Raw genomic sequence first — 24,970 nt, forward strand, 5'->3', positions numbered from 1 at the left:
TAGGGCCCAGCCCGAGCAGGGGCCCATACCTTGTGCATGTATAGTATATACAGTATATTCACAAAAAGAAAAATAGTACTAGTACACAGGCGAAATAGCCCAGCCCATGAAGAAGCGAGCAGCCACGCCGTCTCTCCCAGTCCCCCAGAAACACGCCGCCAGCTGCAAACCAATCGTCTCCTTAAACTCTGGCTCCTTCCCATTCTCAACTTCTTCCTCTTCCCCAAATCCAATTCATTGCCCCTTGCCCGAGTTCCTAAGAGGCCACGACCCCAACTCCCCAAGCTAATTAATGTATTTTCCGTTAGTATCACACTTCAGTGGGTTTCTTTGCATCCTACAAATACCCCAAGGGCCCCGGCGAAGGGATCCACGGAGGCAAGCCGGCCAGCGGCGACACACCCTGTGCCCTGGCAGGAACACGAATCCGCAGAGGCGAGCCGGTCAGGATCCGACTGTCCGGCGGTGGATAGTGGAGACGTGGAGGTGGAGTCCAGGCACGTCCTCCTAATTTTTTGCATCTCAATTCCCCCCCCCCCCCCCCCCCCCCCTCTTTTTGCATCTCAATTTTCCCCTTGTCTATTTTCTGTTTATGATGGATTGATGTGCTGATGTTTAACCTGCTTGATTCTAGGGCCGGCTATGGCAATCTAGAGCAGTGTAGAGCAGCGTGGGATACTGGGATTTCTTCTATTTACTCCAAGCCAAGAACAGGATTCAAGAAGACAAGATTTCAGGTGTTCTCTCTCCATTTTTCTGTAACCATGTTGCAAAAAAAGCATTTATCTGGTTGTGCGAAAAGAAAAAAGAAGAAACTTGTAGATGAATTCATTGGAACTCAAAAGGGTGCTATTCATAAATTCGTTTTTAAAAAATCCACTGCCGAGAATCCAGAGGTATTAGCTGTTCATAGTGTTGAAGAAGAACAATCTGATGAAAACTTAGTCGAGGAAAATGTTGACATTGACGATTCTACAAATTTGGGTGGCCATGAAAATGTTTCTGATACTGAAAATCCTAAAGAAGATGAACACAAATCTTCTAGTTTAGATATTTATGACCCTAGAACTTGGGAAATTCTTGACAATAAATCAAGAGACATTCTAATAGAGAAAGGGCCTACAAGGGATTTAAATCTTGTGTATCATCCAGATGATAACGGTAGGCATTTTTCAAATGCCTACTACTCAAGAAATCTAAGTAATGGGGAGGTTAGTGGTAGGAAATGGTTGGTGTACTCTAAGGATGCGAATAAAGTTTACTGTTTTTGCTGCAAATTGTTCAAATCGGAAGGTAACAAAAGTCTGTTAGCATCTGAGGGACTAAGTGATTGGCAACATCTTAGCCAGAGGCTCAAACTTCATGAGAATAGTATTGAGCATATCACTAACATGAATACTTGGAATGAGGTAAGGCTGAGACTAAATAAAAATCAAACAATTGACAAAAATTTGCAGCAAGAAATTGCAAAAGAAAAAGAGCGATGGAGACAAGTTTTAATAAGAATTGTTGCTGCTGTGAAGTTTCTTGCTAAACATAATTTGGCTTTTCGAGGATCGAATGAGAAACTTTATCAAGATAACAATGGTAACTTTTTGGGAATAATAGAAATGATGGCAGAATTTGATCCTATAATGCAGGACCATATTAGGCGTATTCAAAATAGTGAAATTCATCATCACTATCTTGGCCATAAGATTCAAAATGAGCTGATTGATATTCTTGCACAAGGTGTTAAAAACACTATCATAAGGATAATTAAGGATGCCAAATATTTCTATGTAATTCTAGACTGTACCCCTGATGTAAGCCATCAAGAACAAATGACTCTAATTGTGAGGTGTGTAAACATGTCCAGTAACACTACAAAAATAGAAGAGTATTTTCTGGAGTTCTTGAAGGTAGATGATACATCTGGACTAGGACTCTTCAATGAGTTAGTAGGCGCCCTTAAATCTCTTGATTTGAATGTTAATGATGTTAGAGGTCAAGGCTACGATAATGGTTCTAACATGAAAGGAAAACATCAAGGTGTTAAAACACGTTTGCTTGAAATAAATCCTAGAGCATTGTACATGCCATGTTCCTGTCATAGCCTCAATCTTACACTTTGTGACATGGCAAAATCATGTAGCAAAGCTATGACCTTCTTTGGAGTTGTGCAACGAATTTATGCATTGTTTTCGGGTTCTACTAAAAGATGGGAGGTATTGGTTAATAAAGTTAAAGATCTAACTTTGAAACCTTTGTGTGATACTCGCTGGGAGAGTCGAATAAAAAGTGTCCAAGCTATTCGGTATCAAGCTCCTCAGATATTGTTAGCTTTATTGGAATTGGAAAGAACTTCTAGTGATGACCCAAAAACTAAGAGCGACGCACATTCTTTGGTTACTGCACTTAAGAATTTTGAACTTTTACTTGGTATGGTCATTTGGCATGACGTTTTATTTACCATAAACACTATAAGTAAGAAGTTGCAGTCTAAATTTGTTTGCATTGACATTACCCTTAAGCAAATTGAAGGTGCAATCTAGAAGTACAGAACTGATGGCTTTACATCTAGCTTAAATATTGCAAAATCTATTGCATCTGCCATGGATATTGAACCTAGATTTCTGACGAAACGTCGTGTTACGAGAAAAAGACACTTTGATGAAAATAATGATGATGAAGAAAATGTTATAAATGCAGAAGCGCAAGCAGCCGAGGAGGAGTCGTTTAGAGTTAAATATTTTCTAGTCATGATAGATGTAGCGATTGCTTCACTAACCAAAAGATTTGAGGATTTGAAGTCATTTGAAAGTATATTTGGTTTCTTGTTCAACTCCAAAAAGTTGAAGTCTTTGGATGATAAAGAACTTACAGAATGTTGCACTAAATTTTCAAATACGTATTCTCATGGTAGCTCGTCAGATGTTGATTTAGATGATTTCTGTTCTGAACTAAGAGTGCTTCAAATGACTTTACCGAATAGATTAATGTCAGCAGATGATATTTTTGATTTTGTTAGAGCTGCAGATTGCTATCAAAATGTGTCCATTGCTTATCGAATCCTCTTAACTGTTACTGTTACTGTAGCATCTGCTGAAAGAAGTTTTTCAAAACTAAAATTACTAAAGAACTATTTGAGATCAACTATGTCACAAGAGAGATTGAATGGCTTGGCCATGTGCTGTATTGAGAAAGATATGTTGGACAACATTGCTCTTGACACTATTATTAGTGATTTTGCCTCTAAAAATGCTCGAAGGTGTCGCTTCTCTTGAGTATGCCATTCAATTCTTTTTTGTGTATTTTTCAGGTGGCTCCTGATGTTTGCTGATGCACGTTTGTGGATGGACTGCTAGAGCTGGAGTTGTAGCTTCCATCGTGTTGGATCAAGAATTGAGAACAATTTTAGTTAAGAGTCAGACAAGACTTGTGGGTTGTTGGAGAGTGTATCCTAATCTTGTAATCATCTGATATATCCGTGGACCGTGGTGTATTAAGACCATATTTGCTAATGAAATTTACGCTTGCTTTTCTAATGACTTTTCGCTGTACATTGAATTTTTTTTTGTCTGTTATATAGTTTAAGGGCCCATTTTCTCAGTTCACACGAGGGCCTCTGGAATGCCAGGGCCGGCCCTGACGGCAGCTAGGCGCCATCCGGAGGCAGGGAGGAAAAGAACAGCCGAGTCCGCAGCCACCCGATCGGGCTCACTGTAGCCGTTGGATGAATCAACGACATCTCCAGTCTGGGCATTCTTCGCTTCGTTGCTCCTCATCTCACTGTACACGATAGTTGTTGTAGCCAGCTCGCCGATGCCGCCGGCCCCGCAGAAGCTAGCGTTTCTACACCCAGCTCCACCGTCGAGACCACCGCTGCTGTCCATCGTTGCTGCAGCTGGCTCGCCGTCGTCCGCCACTGCTGCCATTCCCATGATGCAGCAGTCGCTATTATTGCAGACCTCTTCGCCGGCGGTCACCGCTGCTGCAACCCCCTCGTCGTAGCAGCCGGTGTTGCTGCAGCCGACTTCGCTACCGGTCATTGCAGCTGCAACTTCTTCTTGCAGCAGTCGGCGTTGCTAGAATTACCTCGTTGCAGCAGTGGCGCTCCCTCTCCATACCCGCCGCTAACCTCGCAGCATCAGATGCTGCCAGCAAGCAGAATCGTAGCATCTGGAAGTCTCTGGCACTCTCGTCAATGAGCGGACTTGTACTCAGACAGCCGCCGAGATACTGCCACCGCAGTTGAAAGCATGTTGTCGCAGCATCCACACGTAGCAACGCCTAGGAGGTCGTCGGTAGTCATCGTAGCATCCCGATGGGGTCATCAGGCCGTCGCACCATCCCGACGGTCGCCAGACCGTCGCAACAACCTCAAATGGATTTGCAGTAACGGTGGCGCCTGCCTCTCTGCAGCGCCAGTCGCAACACCGGCAACTGCCGCTCTCGCAGCAACGTGTCGTTGCAGCATCGGTTGTAGCATGGCATTGTAGCACCGACGGCCGTGCCCCTCGTCTCCTACAGCTCCGCGACGCCGCATCGGTGTTCGCCGATTCGCTGCATCGGCTAGGAGCACTGATGGTGCCGCCTCGCAGCAACTTGCTGGTTCCAAGCATTGTAGGCGTCCTACTCGTGCGAATTGAAGCAGCTTGCAGCTCAATATGGGAATGGGCCAGGTCGGCCCGCTGGGTCACTGACCCGGCCCAAAAACTCGAGGCCAATGGGCCAAGTGAGTTGGCCTGAAATCATACACGGGTCCAGTGGAGCTGGCACCGTGTGACCCAATGGATCATACGGGTCGACCCAGCCAGTTGTTCGCTATGCACTAGTCGATCTCTGCCGCTGCCCCCGATCATCGGTGCTGCCACCCGCCGCCCCCGACCATCTCCGCCGCCGCTCTGTGCCGCTGTCGAACGCCCCCGAGTCCCTGACCATCGTTGCCGCTGCCGGACGCCCCCGACCATCTGTGCCGCCGCCGGACGCCCCGACCATCTCTGCCGCCGCCAGACTCCTCCGACCATCTCTGCCGCCACCAGACGCCCCGACCATCTCTGCCATCACCGGACTCCTCCGACCATCTCTGCCGCCGTCGGACGCCCCTGAGTATATCTGTTGTCGCCTGCGTTTTTCCCGCTTCTGGTGAGCCTCGCGTTCATCATGTAAGGCGTACATCATTTTTTTAGTATCTTGCTACTAAGAATATTCCTCTATTCATAAATATATTATTTAGTTTTCTTTGAGGGATAAATATATTATTTAGTTGATGTGCACAGAATTACTCTTGTAACATTTCCTTGTAAATACAGATATCGAGGACTGATGCTTGTTGGAGCAATTGATGTTAAACATCAAGCAGATGATGAAGCAAAGGTATGCCAGCTTTCTCTATAACCTACTGGATGTGAAAAGATTAGCATGTTGAACCTGTAATCTTTTGATCTTGTCTGAGTCTGTTGGACTGAGGTCCTTAGCTTGACATTCTTTGAAACTTGTAATCTTTTGATCTTGTCTGAATCTGTTATATTGAGGTCTTTAGCTTGATGCTATTTGAAACATGTAATCTCTTGATCTCGTCATTTTACTAAATGTGAAAAGATTATACCTTGTCATTTTACTGTACTGTGTACCCATTTGCTGACATATCTAATCTTTTGGGGACTTATTAGTAATTTGACGAGGCCACAAATGTTGGACTATGCAAACATTTGGTTCAAAAAACATGTAATCTTCTGGGCTGTGTAAACATTTGCTAAATTTTTGGTCGGCCTCATCTACCAATGGGTCAATGGGGCCACAAAATTCTGATGAAATGGACCGGCCCATGGCCTCACATATTGACCTTGGGGCCACGGAGCCGGGGCCAGGGCCAGGGCCGGGTCAACCCATTCCCATCTTGACTCACAGCCATCGCAACTCGTGGTCCGCCTTCACTGCCGGGTGAAAGCCGGACCGCGCATCGTCGAGAGGAGTGACCGAACGAGTGGACGACGTAGTTGCTTGGAGTTGGATAAGGTTGTGAGGTTGGAAGCGGTGGATGGGCCCCATGGGGCACGTGTCGTGTGAGAGAGGAGGCGGACGAGTCAGAGAGTTTGCATCCGGATGAATCAGATCAGTTTCCCAATAGAAATATCAATACCAAAGAATCATGTTTGTTCTCAGGAGAGCCTATATATCAGGGAGCAGCGATATGGCTCATACCATCATATAGTAGCATTATCTGGACCGTTGGATAGGCCTAATCGGTAGGTAAGTGACATTGAATGAGGTGGATTGAATGAGGTGGAGTGCGAGCTGTGAAAAAAGAGGTATTCCCACGAGCGTCGTACATACACGATTCAGGGGCGAGCTGTATGCAGTGTTCCGTATGTCTGACAGCAGTTGGGCCCGCATGCAGGAAACGGACCTGACGGACTGGTATTATGTTCTAGCTGGAACATGGTCCAGATTTTTTTTATCTTTTGCCAGGTTTTTGCTCGCGACTGACAGTAGTTGGATTCGGCATCGTCGCCGGCGGCGGCGGGATGGAAGCTTGCGGGATCGACGAGTTCCCTGTGGAACCGGTGTGCAGGTTAGTTTCCAGGCCCCAATCCCCGCGCCAACGCCCGACCACCGGCCGTCCCCAGCATCTGTATTCCCTGTAGGCCGCCGTGCATGACTTCTTCAGCTTCACCCCGTGCGGTGTCCCGCCCGCGTGTCTTTTTGCCGTGTTCTGCAGGTTGCCTATCTTCCTGGAGGCGCCGCTGCCGGCAGATCCCTGTCAAGATGAGGGGAGCGAGGTTGGGAGCAGGGGATGAGATGTGCTGCGGGATTCATCCATGGTGGCGCACAACAACGACACGGAGGCCGACAAAGATGGGAGCATGGAGAACAGCAAGTGGGGTCGGGGGAGTCGGCCGTCAAGCCAGGATCCGTTGTCGCCCGGCTGGATTAAGAGGTACAGGGGGTGCAGTTCTCTTAAATTTTTAACCCGCGGTGCATTTCTACCTACTGTTTCTGTTCTGGTAATCATGATGGTGTGTAGATTATTATACCCAAAATGTAAAGGTTCTCTTTGTGTTCTGTTAGCATAAGAGCAAGAAGATTCACCCCACGAGTGAGAAAGTTGCCCAATTGAATGGTGTGTTTTAGTATTAGGGAGTGCAGGTTTGTGTGTTCTCTGTGGATGGTTTAGGGTGGATGACTTGGACGAGGGTCTGGCTGGGCTTCTGTCACATATGTTCGTCGTTTGCTGATACTTGTGTCTGATTTTATTTGGGTGATGTTTGCCGGGCAGTGTTCATGTGGGCACTAGTCCTACAGAAAGAACGCCCTGGCTGTGTAGGATGGGGCCCTCAAAAAATCTATAAGGGGCTTTGCGGACTGAGACGGGAAGGAGGTTGTCAAGCCAGAGTTAGGCACCACATTTGACTCCTTGACAGAAGCGTACGACTTCCACAATCTATACTCGTGGGAACATAGGTTCGGTATCAAGTATGGCAAGAGCAGACTAAATCCAGACAAGAGAAAGACGATGCAGGAGATAGTCTGTGGTTGCTCGGTAAGGATGCTGGACTGTATCTTCAGTATCAAAAAAAAATCAGTATTTTTTTGGGTTATTGGTCTGGCTGACGGCATAATCATGTTAATAGGGGAAACCTTTGTGGGACGATACAAGATCATGCCTCTGCGAGTGTCCTGCACTTATAAGGTTTGGGTGGTATATTACGGAGCACAGGGTTAAGCATAATCATGTGATGACGCCGAACTGCGAAGAAATGTTACACTAGCTGTCGCGCAAACACATTGATGTGTACACAAGGCCCGGTGAGGAACCTTAGGAAGAACAATATTAACATTAGCAAGGGGTACAACATAATTGGGGGCTTCTTCGGAACAGTGGAGAATGTCCCTTTCACAAAGCGTGCGATGAGGAATTTGTGTGGGCAAATAAGTCGTGACAAAGGACCCTGAGTTTCTATTTCGAGTGCATGCTTACCGGACTTACCGGACAACATGAATCTAGGATGAAAAATCTAACGTGGACTACAGGAGATAGCAGGATGAAGTATAAATTCTTCGGTGATGTTGTGGCATTTGACACGACTTACCGGACGAATTTATACGACATGCCATTTGGGTTGTTTGTAAAGGTGAATAATCCTTTCAGAATGTGCTGTTGCGCGCGGGGGGGGGGGGGGGGGGGGGGGGGGGGTCCGCTGCTTTTCATGGAATTTTTTAGGATGATGGGGGGTGTAACACCGAAGACCATATTGACAGGTATGTCGGATGGCCAGTGTGTTTGAGTTCTGTTGTAAACCTGAGCTGACATTGATATGATATTTTCCTGTTTTCTGCAAAAAAGTGATTAACCATATGCTGACAGTGGACGAGTGCGAATGCGGGTTGTTTGAGCACATGGGCACGCTGTGCTGCCATGTTTTTAAGGTCTGTGCCCGACAGCCTCACACAAAACTTTATTTCTCCGGAGCAGTTCTCTGGATGTCGTTTCACTCTTTTGTGGTTGGCTTCGTTCGTCAGGTGATGGATTTCTTGGGCATGACAGGTGCGAGATAAGCACATTGTGAAAAGGTGGACCAAGGATGCTCGAGGCATGCTTCTAGAGCACCTACATCACTACTAGCGAGATCAGCATTGTGCCATGCCCTTGACTTTCCGACATAATCAGATGTATGTGCAGGCGTTGGAGTTGGTTCATTTGGGAGACGCCAGTGTCAAAAGTTATGAAACACTGATGGGACTCTTCAATCAAGCAATGACGGTGATGGCTCTTTTCGACCAGGCAAGGGGGGTAGGACTGGAGGATCGTGTCAGTGGCAAGAAGCAAGGCGATGGCGATGCACGAGAAAACATGGTTGGTGAAGAGGAGGATGTCATGCTGTCGGGGCCGAGCAATCCTTTGGTTAGCCCGGGAGCCCCGTCGAAGAAGAGAAGAGCAGGGAGCTGACAAACGCAAGAGATCGGGCGCCTTATGAAGGCATGACTAAGAGGAGTAGATTCTGTAGCATCTGCAAAATTCAAGGCCACAAACGAACTAGCTGTCCACAGAGAGGAGACGTTCCCAAAGTTCAGAAGAAAGAAGGAATGTGCAACAAGTGCGGTGTCACTGGTGATAGGAAGAACACATGCGTCAGGCCAGCGGGAAATGTTGCTTAGGATGTACTGCTGTAGCAATTAGGGCCAAAAGTGGTTGCAAAAATGTATGATGTGCACGTTTAAGGGACTTTTGTCGATAAGTATATTTTCCTGTGAGATAACTTAATTTGTTCGTGAATAAATGAAGTGGCATTCATCCGTTGTGGTAGATGCACATTTTGAAATGTATAAGCAGGTGGGAGGCAGTCAGTGGCACTCGGACCAAGTGCTACAAGACAGTGGTCAGTGAAAAAGGATCACGGCGGAGACGGTAGTGGACCAAGTCGGCCCAAGCATTAATGAAGAACGGACACGAGCCAGAGACACTGTTCGATAAAGAATTCGTCGCTTCAATACTCGGCTGAATACAACTGCACACGGTGATCTAGAGGAGGACAAACGGCTCAGATAATACTACCATATGGTAGTACGAGCCATATCGAATTTTCGTATATATCAGGACTTTATAATTTCATAGAATCTTAGTTCTACGTAAATTTTCTTATAGAGAATATTTGTTTTGTTGGATACAGAGAGATCGAGGGTAGGACGTGTGAAGCACCATGGATCAATTATCAGGCATATTGGTAACACAAAGGAGAACGATGGTGTTACAATAGAAATATCAATAATATCAAACATGTTTTTTTTAGGAGATATATCTCTGCCATTTATCTCTAAAAATAATTTACAAGGAATTATGTAGAATTTTACTTCTGTGAAATGGCGAGCCAGCGCTTAGAGGGAGAACTAGATATCAATGTAAAGAATACTACTTCCAAAATAAAAAAACATTATGGAAGCTTGGAGTCTTTTTTTTTGAAAAGGAGGTCATCCCCAGCCTCTGCATCGGATAGATGCATGCAGCCACTTTATTAAAAAGCCGAAAAACAAAGTCTGGAGTGCAAAGTACTGCTCACAAAAGGAGCCAAGTGAAAATAAAAATTACAAGTCTCAAAGCCGCATCCGGCTTAACGAGGATCCACTAAGGACCAATCCTATGCAGTGATTGCCATCCAAACTGGTTGAAGAAAACCCGAGCTGCCATCTCCCATCGGTTGCACCCAGTAGCCAGCTGCTCCCTGGAGGCCGTAGGAGTGAGTAATGACCAAGTACGGATCCATGCCGTAGCCCGAAATATAACCTGCAAGAAATTAGTCATAGGTTTTCTGTTAAAAATTATATCATTCCTACAGTTTCATATAGCCCAAATAAGTGCGCATATTCCAATCCGAATATTACGCGCGAGATGTACATTCACTCCATCAAGCCACGTCCCAAACAACGTCTCTATGCTATTAGGAGGTGAAACATTAAAGGCTACATGCACCGATCTCCAAAGTAACTTCGCAAGCGGGCAATCAAGAAATAGGTGTTGTATTGTTTCATCCTGATCACAATAGCAACACCTCGAGCTACCTACCCATCTCCGCCTGAGTAAGTTATCTTTGGTTAGGATCACTTGTTTGTGGACAAACCACATAAATATCTTAATTCGTAGGGGTACTTTAACTCGCCAAATATGAAGCGACCGCGGGATTGGGCCAGAGTTGATGAGATCTAAGTACATAGAGTTGAATGTGAACAAGCCATTATTCGTGAGCTTCCATCTAAAAGAATCCTCCTCATCGGAAAGGTGCACCTCCATTAGCCTCCTCACTAAGTGCAGCCAAGAGGTCCAGCGTTTCCCCAACTAGAGATCTCTTGAACTAGATATTCAAGGGTACTGTCTGCATCACCGTTGCCACGTACTCTTCCTTACGTTGAGCAATATGATACAGAGAAGGATACTGGAGAGCTAGCGGCCTATCACCTAACCACGTATCCTCCCAAAACCTTATTGTTGAGCCGTCCCCAACACTAAACTTCACCCTATGGAAGAAAGTATCCTTCACTCGCATGAGTCCCTTCCAAAAGGGTGAATCATTAGGTCTTACAGTAACCTGGGCTAGAGTTTTGGAGTGTAAATACTTGTTGCGTAGAATCTGGGCCCACATTCCTTCGGAATGCAGCGATAATCGGTATAACCACTTACTCAACAAGCATTTAGTTTTCACCTCGAGGTTTTCAATCCGAAGAACCCCCCTGGTCCTTTGGTCGACAAATAATATCCCATCTTGCCAGACGATATTTTGGCTTAACCTCGTCTGATTTCCAAAGGAATCAAGATCGATAGAAGTCTAATCTCTTGCGTACCCCTTTGGGTACTTCGAAAAAAGACAAGAGGAACATCGGCATGCTCGTTAGTACCGAATTAATTAATACTAGCCGTCCTCCATATGACATAAGCTTACCCTTCCAGCAGCTAAGTTTATTCTCGAATCGATCCTCGATACACTTCCAGTAGTGCTAACAGTGGGCTGGAAGAAATAATTGTCATTTTAGATTCATCACATATATTTTTGAGTGGACAACACTTACATGACTGTTATAACATGAACTGGTCGATGTTCACATGTAATTAAAGGCATAATCTCAGACAGCTTGGGCATACAAATGGATATTCTTTCGATGAAATACAATCATCACTGCATTTTCATTTATAACGAACAAGAGTGTATAAGTATATCATAAATTTGAATTACGAGGGAAAGAAACGATCAAGCGATCGACATCAAACTAGAAAAGTTATTAAGAACAAGGAAGAAGGAAAGACTGAAGCTTTTGGTGACAACAACAGCCTCCTCGAATCCATGAATTAGCAGATGCAGCCTTAAATGATTCCATAGGCGCCTCTCTTCAGCTCACATGATAAAAAGTTTCGTGCATTCCTTTCTCATAGGGCATCCACCACACTAGCAAGTAAACCCATACAACTCGATACAAATATTCAGCAAAATATCATACGACAACATACTCGCAACTACAGTGCCCGAGATTGTTGTGCCATCAGCAGAAGATTTGCTCTTCTCAGTGGGCTGCATCGATTCAGCAGATCAGAATAACACCTGCTCAATAGCAGTATATAACTATATATCCATATAGCTACGACAGGTATGAAGAAAACAGAAGGATGTACACTTCGTTCGCGATGGTAGAACCTATTCCACCAAGTGAAAACAATTAAAGTACTTTGTGCAAATGATAGAGTTCACAATCAGCAGTTCAAATACACAAATCCATGGATTGATTAAGATGTTGATTACTGCACAGATTTTAGTTCATGACGAACTCAACTCCAAGAAATGATCTAAAACTGAATATATCAGACAAATTGACTAAACAAAGAAGAAAATAAGTTCAAAAGGAGCATGGCACTGATCAACACGAGTTATCCCTGCATAAGAAAGTTGCAGACACAGGAAGGTGCTGATGGGCAATCAAGCGAGCAGAGCGCCCGCGACGGCCAGCGCGTGCTTCTGCTACTGCCGCTATGAGCATGACGGCAATGAGCGTGGACGCGACCTGCCCTCGTCTACTCCATCATGCGCTTCCCAACTGCTGCGGTCACCGTGCACCCTGGATTGGCGCCCTCCGTCCATCGTCGTCGAGTGATGTGCTAGATCGGGCGGCTCTGCAACTGTAGCCGATGAAGGCGTCGGTGGTGACGACTATCCTGCTAATGGTCTTGTGGTGGTGCGCTCCGGCGGCGCGCGCTGGTCCAGGACAAAGTGGGTATTAGGTTTGGGGTGGGATGTGAGCGGGAGCTTGGCCTGCAATATTTTCATATGCTCGGGAGGTATAATGAATATTCAGGTAGCGTGCTACACGGCATGGATAGAGGGTCCCGTGGAGCTCGAGCTACAAAAAAACTGCACTCAGGACCAAAACCATTATTCACACGTGTAGCATGCTACCTGAATATTCATTATACCTCCATGAATGATCATAGGTACTATAGGGTTGATGTACATAGAAGCCCCCGGCATACTTGTTGGTAAGCGTGTAGTCTTCATTGAAGGCACACCTTAACCCAATATAATTGTGATCCAAAGTTCATTATATAGTACTGATGCACCATATGGCCCTATGCCACCTATTTCATAGGTTACTTGGTTCTTTTTTTTTTTTTTGTGCTAGTAGGTCAAGTAAGCAGAGTGAAAGATGCAGAAGAAGCAGCCCAGGTCCAACCCATATGGTCCACCTATCGTTGCAGCGGAGCAAGGCATGCAACTACAACCGCTCAAAAAAGAAAGGGGACATGCAACTACATGGATTCAAACCACACGCAGCACACAGCCGTGTTGACAGGCTACCATAGTGCAAGCTACCATTACTGTTTGGAGATCAAAAATTCTATGCGTATCCTCGACTACATAGCAGAAGCACCAGCGCTTGATCCAAAGACACCTAGCTCAAATTCTGGCGGAATATGTATAGGGGAGAGAAGAGATGACGGAGGTCATTATTCACACAAGTGTAGCATGCTAGTTGAATATTTTAAGTGTCCATGGTATGAAACTATGAATAATCAGAGATAGTTTATAAAGTAGCATGACAATTTTTACATTTTACAAGCATGATATTTATAAATTTATGTTTTTCTCTGCTTTTTTAATTAAAAAATGTGTATTTCTTTTGTTCGTGGCATTTTTTATGTAGACGATGGCAGTTTTTATACTACATAGTGTGGTAAAGTTAGTTTTTTTTTTCAATAGTATAGTAAAATTACCGGGGCAGTTCTAAAGTTTAGCCGGGCCTTTTTGGACAATCGGGGCCTCGGGAGTCACCCTGGTCCGCCCCATAGCGAACAATCAGAAGCGATCGCTAGGCTCCGGTCCCGAGAGATCGTTGAACTTTTTCTTTAGGGGAACAGAGATCGTTGAACTTTGTAAGGATGATTGTAATGTTTTTTTTCTTTGCGGGAGAAGTATAATTGTAATGTTGATCCTGAATGATACAAGTCTTTTACCCGCAAAGCAAAAGGCTGGTTTATAAGTACCTATGTAGTCTGTATACAACATGCGGCTTCATTTAGAAGAAAAGTTAACAACGAATTAACACGTCGATTGTATGAAGATAGAATTAGTAGTCACGTGCGGCTGGACCAGGAGTAGCTCGTTGTTCAGAGACCAATGGCACACGATTGTCTCGAAGCAGTTTGGTAATGAGGTGGACGGTTTTGATTGGTAATTAGAATGAAGGGGGCCCACACTGAAATTCGGGGGTGTGCGGCGAGATTAGTGAGGGCGGAGGGATAAGTCTGTTAACTTGGTAACTCATGTCTGGCATTTTTTGCTTAAGTAGTTAGTTGGCCCCATTCTGGGCCTCCAAGACGAGCTGAGAGTCGAAGGTTTGCATCACGGTCTTGTGACCTATTCAAACATTGCTTCCGGCCGGGTTGCTGCTACTTGCCATTGACAATCCCTCCCCACCTTTGAAAAAAATTGCAACCACGCCGGCGCGCACGAGAACAGCTAATTGAGGGAATCAGGATCTTCCCATGTAGTGAGCTCGACCAAGCCGGCGTCCTAGTATGCCAACACCTGGACGATATACTTGCCACCGCTACATCACGTCTTCGGACCCTGCAGCTGTGCGTCAGGTGAAGGTAGCTAAGGTAATACCTAACAACCGGGCCTGAAAACCTTATGTAACAAGGATACAAGGAACACCAAATGCGCTTCATTTCTTTCCGGCAGCTCTAAGTGGTAAGCAACTTTCCCAATATATTAATGTTCTGACATGCTAATGTTCTGATGTCTCTAATTCCCATGTGCATGTAATTGCATCTGATCTCTCTGTTCTTCTCTCATATTTCCAGTCGTCCATGTGCGTTGTTTCCTATATGAATGAACAACTTGGCTAGCTATCTAATTCCGTGAAGATACATAGGGTGTTATATATGTATAGGGGAGAGGAGAGAGGACTGAGACCATTATTCATACAAGTGTAGCATGTTGGCTGAATAGTCATTATACATCCATGCTATGAATGATCATAGGTATTATAGGGTTGATGTACATAGGAGGCCCCATCGTACTTGTTGGTAAGCGTGTAGTCTTCATCGAAGGCAGACCTTAACCCAATATAATTGTGATGCAAAGTTCATTGTATACTTTCCCGCAAAAAAAAGTTCATCGTATAATACTCATGCGCCATATGGCCCTATGCCACCTATTTCATAGGTTACTTGGTTATTTCTCTAGAGACGGTTACTTTGTGCTAGTAGGTTAGAGAGAAAGCATCGCAGGTCCTGCCCATATGGTCGACCTATCGTTGCGGGAGAGCAGGACATGCAACTGCAACGGCTCCAAAAAAACCATGCAACTACATGGATCCAAACCACACACTGCACACAGCCGTGACATTCTCAAAAACAAAACACCCATGTTAACATGGGTAGTCATGGCTCCTTCATAGTGCCAAGCTGCAATTACTGTTTGGAGCTCAATAATTCTATCTGTATCGGAGGCCATTATTCATATAAGTGTAGCATGTTATTTCATGACTAATATAAGTGTAGCATGTTAGTTGAATATTTTACGTGTCCATGGTATGAAACTATTAATGAACAGAGGTAGTTTTATAAAGTAGCATGTCAATTTTCACATTTTACGAGCATGGGATTTGTAAATTTATGTTCCCTCTGTTTTTGTATGAGAAAATGTGTATTATTTTTTGTTTAGGATAGTTTTAATGTATACGATGACAGTTTTAAAGTTTAGCTGGGCATTTTTGGTCAATCGGGGGTCACCGTGACCCGCCCCTAGCGAACGATTAGAAACGATCGCTAGGAGCTGCTCCCCCGGCGGAACTAGAATAGAACTGTAGTCTGGGTGTGCTCCGGTCCCCCAGAGTTAGTTGAACTTTGTAAGGAGGATTGTAGGGTTGGTCCTGAGTAATACAAGTCTTCTACCCCAAAAAAAATTTGGTTTATAAGTAGCTCTGCAGTCTGTACAACATGCGGCTTCAGTTAAAAGCATAGTTAACAATGAATGAACACGCCGAGCGTAATAAGAAAGAGTAGTCAGGCCGGCTGGACCAGGAACGGCTTGTGATTCACAGATCAATGGCACACGATGGTCTCGAAACAATCGATCCCATCGAACTCCGGCGCAAACCGCAGCCGCGACGACGACGGCAACTGCAATTTCCCCTTGCACGGCTGCTGCTCTGCCCCCGCCGGCACATGGCCCTACTTCCCTTGTTTCCCAGCTGATCCAGCCTACTCGTCCTCCTGTAGCTTGGTCCCCCGCCAGGAGAGCCGAGCCCAGCGGCCGCTGCAGCCAGCGCCTGGGGCGATGTCGGCCGGCGACGCGCTCAGGATGGAGAAGGCCAGCACCTTGTCCATACTCGAAACGAAACCCTTTACAAAGCCATTTGTATCCAGTATACTAATAAATGTACTGCATGCAGTTGTAAAAATGAATCTACATGCTTCATCAATCGTATGTTTCTGCAATTTTCCTGCTTGTTCGAACATGTTTGATGTACTTGCACATTAACAAGAGTGTATGAAACCCATTACAAAGTCATTTATGTCCAGTATCCTATAGTAATAATGTCTGCTGCTGGAGTTGAAAACTGTTGTTGAATTTTTGTAAGTGGTACCAATACAATGGTTTGCACACATTGCCATTGTGCCTCTAAATGATCTTTAATTAAAATTCATGCCGAATTATCTGGGTTTGGTCCTCTGCTTTTTTACTGTTTATTTACTTATGCGGATAGCATATGTTCCTATTTTTAAATGTAGTTATTGTGCTTCCAATTGGTAGAGATCAAAGTATTAACTCACTGACGTAGGGAAAAGGAGCTCTTCTATAGACTCTACTAGCAGTGGATATAGGGTGAGCCTTTATGAAGTTGTCTTATGAAATAAGGATCATATAAGTTCTGGTCTTTTGAGTATACAATCCTTTCGTGAGAATACTATACTTGCAGGAGAATAACACTCTTATAATAGAATGCCACTTTGTAAGCTTCCATTCAGAAAAGTATACAGTAGCATATTTGAGAGATGAGCATTGGCAGCTCATCTAAATCTGTGTTCACCATTTAAGGATGAACCACCTAATATAGTCAGTAGGCTCACTCGAGTTGCCGTGCTAACTGAAAATCTATACCTATACTAATAGTAAAACGTAAAACAAGTCCTGAACCGGATTCATTTTAAGACTTTATAGTAAAACGTTATAAACCTTTGCACCGTTTGCTGAATTCGTAGGGTTAATCACAGTACAATACATAGAATGTGATCTGAAATTGTTAGTGTTATTGATTGACAAGAAATATGAGGAATAGAGTAGTACCCTTGATTGACTTGGCTTGAACTGAATGTAACCGTGGCACATACAACAAATTCTGATTATTACTGGATTTGTCTACTTTAGCTTGAATATGCATGCTCCTTTCCATCTCTTTCTACAAGATTATTTTGGCTCAACCGTTTAGCATGTGTGGAGAATTTAAAGACGGGTGTACTCTGTAATTCAAGATAAAAGCCTTGTGAAATTCAGAACATCTCTATCGAGATAAGGGGTTTGAAAATTTAACACTTTAATTTGTTCTCTGCTTTTATTCAGTTATGGCCATTTCAGAAATATCTATTTTGGACCATATATAAACAATGGACATCATGGCTGTGAGCATTTATCTAAACTGCTATTTTTATCAGCCATCGAATATGATCATATTAGTGTTTGGCTGTTTCGCTGTTTGCCTCCCTCTTGCTATAGGTTGTAGCTTATCTATCCGAGGTGCAGCCTGTACATTTAAGGTTCAATCTATTATGTTTCAGTGAATGCGAGTCCCTTGATTTTTTGCATTCCTTGCTCAAACTCAAACATATTGCAGATACCTTTGAAGCAGCTTCATTGTATATTCTATGTACTTCAGTAGTTAACAAAGCATCCATACGAGAAGCATGCAGTTAACATAGATATGTTGTGCCTTGCAGCTTCAAAACTGAGAGACGACAGGTTAGAGTGCTCATTTCCTAGCATTTATATATGGATCTACAGTGACCATGAGTTTGGGGGCTAAAAGGTACTGTCTTTTCACTAATGTGTTATTTCTGGAGAAAGTTCTTTTCACAAATGAATTTTCTTTGAGTTTGAACAACTCAACTAGATAAGTAGCTATAAGATGCCTGATTAGGCCAGCCAGCAAAACATTAGTATGACTAGGAGAGAGGTTCTGGAGCACGACGTCTGATACTGTAGCCTACTGCCTCGAGTCGCTTACGGGTCCTGACTTTCTTTGCTTGGCTCGCCAACGTCCCAGCTATGATCTTCACCACCGCCCCTACAGCTACGCATGTTGTGTGATTATACCACGTCCTGTGTATTGATACGTTGTGCTTTGTATGATGATTCCTACGTATTAATTTGTTGCTCACATTGAGTGCTTCCTAGTATTCATATTGATTTGCAGAACATTACTATGATGATCGGGTATGACAGGGAGATGGCTGGCGCACATGTCCTCTGCTCTCTCATCTTCCAAGCTTTCTTCCTCGCATCCACCAAAAATAGTTATGCCATACACATGTAAATAATCTAATGTAAATAATTATTCAAGATAAGAGAGGGGACAATTGTCCCCCCCTCTCCACCCTAAAAACAATGGAAACATTGGCCTTGGTTACCTTGGCCTTGGTTGCGTTCTTGCATGAGCTGAATGAGCATATGAGTATTGGTGTTGGTGGCCGCCATCAAAGCTTGCCATGCCTCCGGAGGCGGAGGAGGTGGCGGAGGACTCGACTGCTCTCCATCATTACGGTCCGGGTTCTAACGCGTTGGGGGAGCCATCCTGAAGAAGATGACATCCGTTAGAACCACCATAGAAAAGATAGACAAGCTGAATCAATGGATAGACATTTGCAATGAAGTCTTCACAATTAACATCCGAACAGAGATTGAACGAATGCATTTCAAAGTTAATAAGATGCGGCCATCTGAATGAGAAGCCACTTGAAATTGAGGTTGATGAATAAAACAACAAGTTACAACTGGAACAAATACATGGTAAATATTCCCCAATCTCAAACCAAATATCTGTTGGAAAGATAACTTAGAGCTACTTGACTTCCCACCTATTAACTCCCGAAACTTTCTGGTTATGTAATCCGGTGTTGGGGATACATGGAGGCACAATATATCACACAACTAACAAGCCCTACGCTCCAACTGTATCCATCCTTCAACATAACCAAGTCCCGAGAGATCGTTGAACTTTTTTTTAGGGGAACAGAGATCGTTGAACTTTGTAAGGATGATTGTAATGTTTTTTGTTTGCGGGAGAAGTATAATTGTAATGTTGATCCTGACTGATACAAGTCTTTTACCCGCAAAAGCAAGAGGCATGGAGTATGTAGTCTGTATACAACATGCGGCTTCATTTAGAAGCAAAGTTAACAAAGAATTAACACGCGAATTGTAGGAAGATAGAATTAGTACTCACGCGCGGCTGGACCAGGAGTAGCTCGTGATTCACAGACCAATGGCACACGATTGTCTCGAAGCAGTCGACCCCATCGAACTCCGGCGCAAACCGCAGCCGCGACGACACGGCGACTGCAATTTTGCACGGCTGCTGCTCTGCTTCCCCTGTTTCCCTGCTGGTCCAGCCTTCTCGTCCTCCTGCAGCTTCATCCCCCGCCAGGAGAGCCGAGCCCAGATGCCTACATCCATATATGTAAGTCTACAACTGCATGATAAGATAAGAAGTTTCAGTAGTTCATCCGCACACTTTGAATTTACTTCTCCATTTATTTCACCTGTTAATTCATGAATATATGTGAGCAGACACGAAAACAAACTGACGAGAGAAGAACAGAGGGCACGGGGAAAGCATCAATATTGAACCAGCCAGTCTATCGGCCTGCAGTAAACACCCTTTTTCTTCTGAATTTTCACCGCGGGGTGAGAGAACTCCCCCCACCTTAATCTTTTCATTAATAATAAAGAGGCAGACCCCAGGTAGAACAGTACTGGGGCAGGAAACTAAGGAGTCAGGCCACTTAATAAAATCTTGACTGAGCCCGTGGGTTTGGACTTGTAATAATTAACTAACAACCAAAGGAATTTTAGTGCGAGGGTAGTTTGGACATCTAGCGAATTGCAGCGCGCAAAACATCTCTACTCGGTCATGATGTCAAGCCTTAAAAATGGGTTTCCTTGTAGAATATGAAGAGCTTGGTTTACAGGTAGCTCGCGACTTCATTTAGAAGCACACGTCAACGATGAATGAACACGCCGATCAAACGAAGAAAGAGTTAGTAGTCACATGCCCGGCTGGACCAGGAGCAGCTCGTGATTCACGGATCAATGCCACACTATGGTCTCGAAGCAGTCGATCCCATCAAACTCCGGCGCGAACCGCGGCAGCGGTGACTGCGATTTCACGTTGCCCGGCTGCTGCTCTGACTCCACCGGCAGACCGCCCTGCTTCCCCTGTTTCCCTGCTGCTCCAGCCCTGTCGTCCTCCTGCAGCTTCCTCCCACGCCAGGAGACCCGAGCCCAGCTGCCGCCGGCGCCGGCGCCGGAGGCGACGTCCGCCAGCGACGCGCTCAGGATGGAGAAGGACAGCACCTTGTCCATAGTCGATCGTCCTGCAGCAGCTCAAGTGGCCGATGCTTTCCTGCACGCACGCGCCCGGACTTTTCTTCAATCAACCAATTGGTTTTGCTTGCTTGGCCTTGCTCGGGTTGGTGAAGGGAGAGAGGGACGCGACCCGGCTTATATACGGCGAAGCCTCGAGGAAGCAAGACCCCCCGGCCTGGGCAGTTTGTTGCGCTGGAGCAGTCGAGAATATTGGTGGACGCGGCCGCGAGGGAGAAGCTTTGGGCATGGCGGTTTGGGCTGCAACCATCTCGCTGTTTCGGAGCTTGGCGCGCGTTTATCTTCTTTTTGTCCTGTGCTGTGCTTGCCTTCTCTTCCGGGTGGCGTGTCCAAGACTTGGCGATACATAGCACGTTCGTCCGAAAAGCCACCTACGTACAAGAACTCGCTCACTATTCTGCTTATAGCAACTCTAGCAGACCTCGCATCCTCCCGACCCGCAAAACGTGTTTGCAGTTCGCGCAAAAACGCCTTTGCGGGCCGGTGCGAACGGCCACAGTTGCAGACCTCGCATAATGGATCCGTAAAAAAGATATTTCCGGAATATCCTTTTTTACGGGGCAGCTTTGCGGCATCTGATCTGGCGCAGCTCCTCCCGGCCTATAAAATTTAAATTTGCAACTTAAATTGCTCTAACATAATGCATTTCTTTGCTTTTGCAACAATATTAGATACAAAAGACATCACCAAATCTTTGCTAGAATAGCAAAAAAAAAAACAAGAACCACAAGTATGCATTTCAGAAGATTTTCAACCTCCATAATTGCTCCCACAAGTTGGTCTAATATCTTGTCCATGCATTCATTGTTGATCTGCGGATTCTTGATTTTGCATTTTTTTTTTCTTCATCTTTGGTTCAAAAGAAGTAGACGTTGCTTCCCCTCTAGTTGCACATGCAGCCGCATCATTGCCTTCGATTGTACTAAGGGGTGCACTAACATCTATTAAGTTTCTTTCTATCAACAAATCAATGTATTGGCCTTCCCAAAACCAAAATGAGCATCCATCGTCCTACACAAAATAATGAGCAAGCTCGAAGTGAGCTACCGCAATTGAACTAAAGAATGAGCTATGAAATGAGCTACCGCAAGTGCACGTACCCCGTCGTTTTCGCATTTGAAGAACACCCATCCGGGGTGCTTCGGCGTGTCCGAAGTGAGCCGCAGCACTCCCGCGTGCAGTCGTCGCACTGTATGAGCGGCATCGGCAAGCCACAAAGACGCTGCGCGAGCGCCGAGCCCGGTGGACGGCTGGACGAATCCATGCCCGCAAACCTTCGACGGTGGCGGGCGGACGAACCCGTACCTGCATGCGGCGATGCGCCCTTGCCTGCGCTGCGGGAGAGGCTCCCCGACCACTCCATCGCTTGGGGCAGCAACCGGCGGCCGAAAAAAGCCAAATCCGGCGGCCCGCGATGAAGTGCCGCGGATCTGCAAATCCGGCGGCCCGCCGACGCGGGGGGAAGGGAGGGGAGGCCTCGTGCGCGTGGCGGCCTACCGGCGTGATCCTGCCGGCTGCTTTCGCCGGAATCTTGGGCGGCGGACGGTGACGGCGCGAGGGGGGAGAGGAGTGGTGGTTGGTGGGGGAAAGCGCGGGATGAAATGTCCCCCCACCAACCGCTTCCGCTTATATGCAAGACACCGCAACCGCGAGGGGAAACCCGCGTTTTCCCGGGTTGGGGTCGGGATTTTACTGCGCCCCCTGAAATTTTTTGCGGGCCGGGGCGGGATGCGGGGTCTGATCGGGCTGGTTTTTCCGCCCCGACCTGCATTTTGGCGGTTATTTTACGAGTCGGCATGGGATGCGGAGTCTGCTAGAGTTGCTCTTAACTCCTTAGTTTCGCTAGACTAGTGTACAATATGAACAAAAAAATCACTGTTTTCAACTGAAATGTCCAAATTTGATTTTTCTAGACCATGGAGTTTCGAACATGCTCATGAAGTTTAAAAGGTAATTTAGAAAAATTTCATGAATCAAAAATATTCCTGAATTTTTTAAATTCTCACTAATTACAAAATGTCTGTGAATTTGAAAAATATTCGTGAATTTCATAAAAACATTTGAGAATTCAAAAATTGTTCCCTGATTTTAAAAAAATCCGCACATTTCATAAGTAGTTCATGAATTTTAAGAAAAGCAATAATTTAAATTTTTTGCAATTTGAAATAGGAACCAAGAATTTTAAATATGATCACAACTTTGAAAGTTCTTCATGAATTTGAAAATATGTTCAGAAATTTAAAATAAGTTCATGTATTTTAAAATGTTTTTTAATTTGAAAAATTGTTTTCGACCACAAATACTTGTTTACAAATTCAAAAACGAAATTTTCAAATATTGTGTATTCAAAAAAAGAAAAATAAAAATAAAAATAAATCACAGGAAGAAACCTGTAGAGCCCTTGAAAAAAAATTGGGTAGGCTAGAGTTGAAACTCATAAGATGTTGAAATAAGGTCATGGTTCTGGCACGTGGATATTGATGTCCTTCAAATGCACATGGTTTAGTTCTAGTCTTTTAAAAGTAAAAGTATTGATCACACAGGGAGCACAGGGATTGGTCTTTGTCTCTTTGTAGAGATTTATAACATTAAGCTTGCAAGTTTGTTGTGATCTAAAGCAAAGCGAAAACGGAAGCTTAAAATATTTAGAGGTTGTTGCAAACACGGTGATAAAATGCAAGAGTTTAAATTAAAGAGTGTGAAACGTAAGTAACGGTTGTTGGAATCAAGCGTTCCCGGGGAGTCTGAATTCCCCACTAATATCTGTCTAACATGACCGATGCCTAAGCATAATTTAATCATAGTTGTTTCGTGTTCGGGTGTATCCTCGGTTTCACCCTACATAAAGACCATATAGCTGAAATGGTTTATTTTTCTACTTTGGCGGCACGTGTAGGCATGGGCCAAGGCACATGTACGATTGCACCCGCAGAAAACCGAATTCACTCATGCCTCTGCCTTTCAAAATCACTCTTTGCATTGGTTTTCATCCCCAAAATGTCGATAATATCCCAACCTTGTCGCTTCCAGTAATGACGTTAAACTAATGCCACAAGGCCTAGCTATAGCACCTGTCTGAGATGTGCTCATGTTGTCTTGGATCTCCATCCCCCGATCTTTTCATTATTTGCCCAGGCTCACCCTTAGGGCTATCATGGCGTCGGTATGTGAATCTATCGCCAGAGGAGACTAATAACTGGGAAAAAGGAGAAAGCGCTACCCGACCGGTCGTCGCAGAATCAACAAGCCACACCACCCCTCACAAAACACGTGAAGAAGAAGAACCCACAGGTGTCAACTCCCCCAACAACGAACAAACCTGTTTGCCCCCTTCCCGAGCAGCAAAATAACCCACACACATGGACACGTAGGAAGCTCATATCTAGTGCTTAAGGAATCAAAGTGACCTTATAGCGCGTACTGAGTCGTGATCCATCAAGTTCATCCGATCATTCACTTGCTGGGTGCGTTGGATTTTTTTTTTCTTGTTCCTTTACTACATGCAGACTCAAGAAAAAAAAAAGTTCATGCAATTGAGAAAAGTATTCACAGACTTAAAAACTTTTCATGAATTTAGAAAATGTTTACGAATTGAAAAAAGTTCATGCAATTGAGAAAAGTATTCCAAATCTTAAAAATGTGAACTAATTTCGGAGTATTCACAAATTTTCATAAAGATTCGTGCTTTTTAAAAATTGTTAGCAAATGTAAAAAATACTCCCGATTTTAAAAAATTGAGAAAGGAACTAATTGAAAAAATCATGAATTTGTTTCAATAAAAAAATTCATAAACTTAATAATGAAAGAAAAGGAGAGGAGAAAAATGAAAAATAAAAATGAAGGAAGACATGAAAAAACAAACAAAAAAGCAAAAAAAAAAACATGCAAAATCAGTAGATAAAAAACAGAAAAAGAAAAGAAAAACTGGGCAAAGGAAATACCTAGAATGTTACCAAAACCACTATAACCACATTCTACATTCTTGTTTAATTATATGAGCCAGACCGTTCAGAAGCGCACAGAAAAGCAACTATTTGTCTTCCGAAGAGGCTCAGATACAAACCACTATAACCAAATTGTATGTATTCACGTATTTGATTTAAGATTTTTTTTTTTAGCAACCGAAGTGTGTTTTTCAAAAATTTCAAATATCAAGAGCAGTGAAGTCCGGTGGCACTTTTCGCAACGAAGCCCCCAAATAAGTCACGAATAATAGCCCATAGGCTCCGTTGCCTCCATCAATGTGAAACGAGGTGTCCTTGTTGAGTTACACACTGCCGAACGTAGATCAAGTCCATTTATGAACTTGGCGTCGGTGCGCGATCCTCCCGAGCAATTGAGTT

General features: G+C 44.5%; 1 protein-coding gene across 1 annotated transcript; it reads right to left on the reverse strand.

The window, feature by feature from the left end:
- Positions 1 to 20,163: 20,163 nt before the first annotated feature.
- Positions 20,164 to 20,606, reverse strand: LOC120969747 (uncharacterized). The gene has a single exon (XM_040396996.1). It carries the CDS (start codon positions 20,604 to 20,606, stop codon positions 20,331 to 20,333), a length of 276 nt encoding a protein of 91 aa, XP_040252930.1. The 3' UTR covers positions 20,164 to 20,330.
- Between the last annotated feature and the right edge of the window lie 4,364 nt (positions 20,607 to 24,970).

This window comes from Aegilops tauschii, chromosome 7, assembly GCF_002575655.3.
Source record: "Aegilops tauschii subsp. strangulata cultivar AL8/78 chromosome 7, Aet v6.0, whole genome shotgun sequence".
Classification (NCBI taxonomy): domain Eukaryota; kingdom Viridiplantae; phylum Streptophyta; class Magnoliopsida; order Poales; family Poaceae; genus Aegilops; species Aegilops tauschii.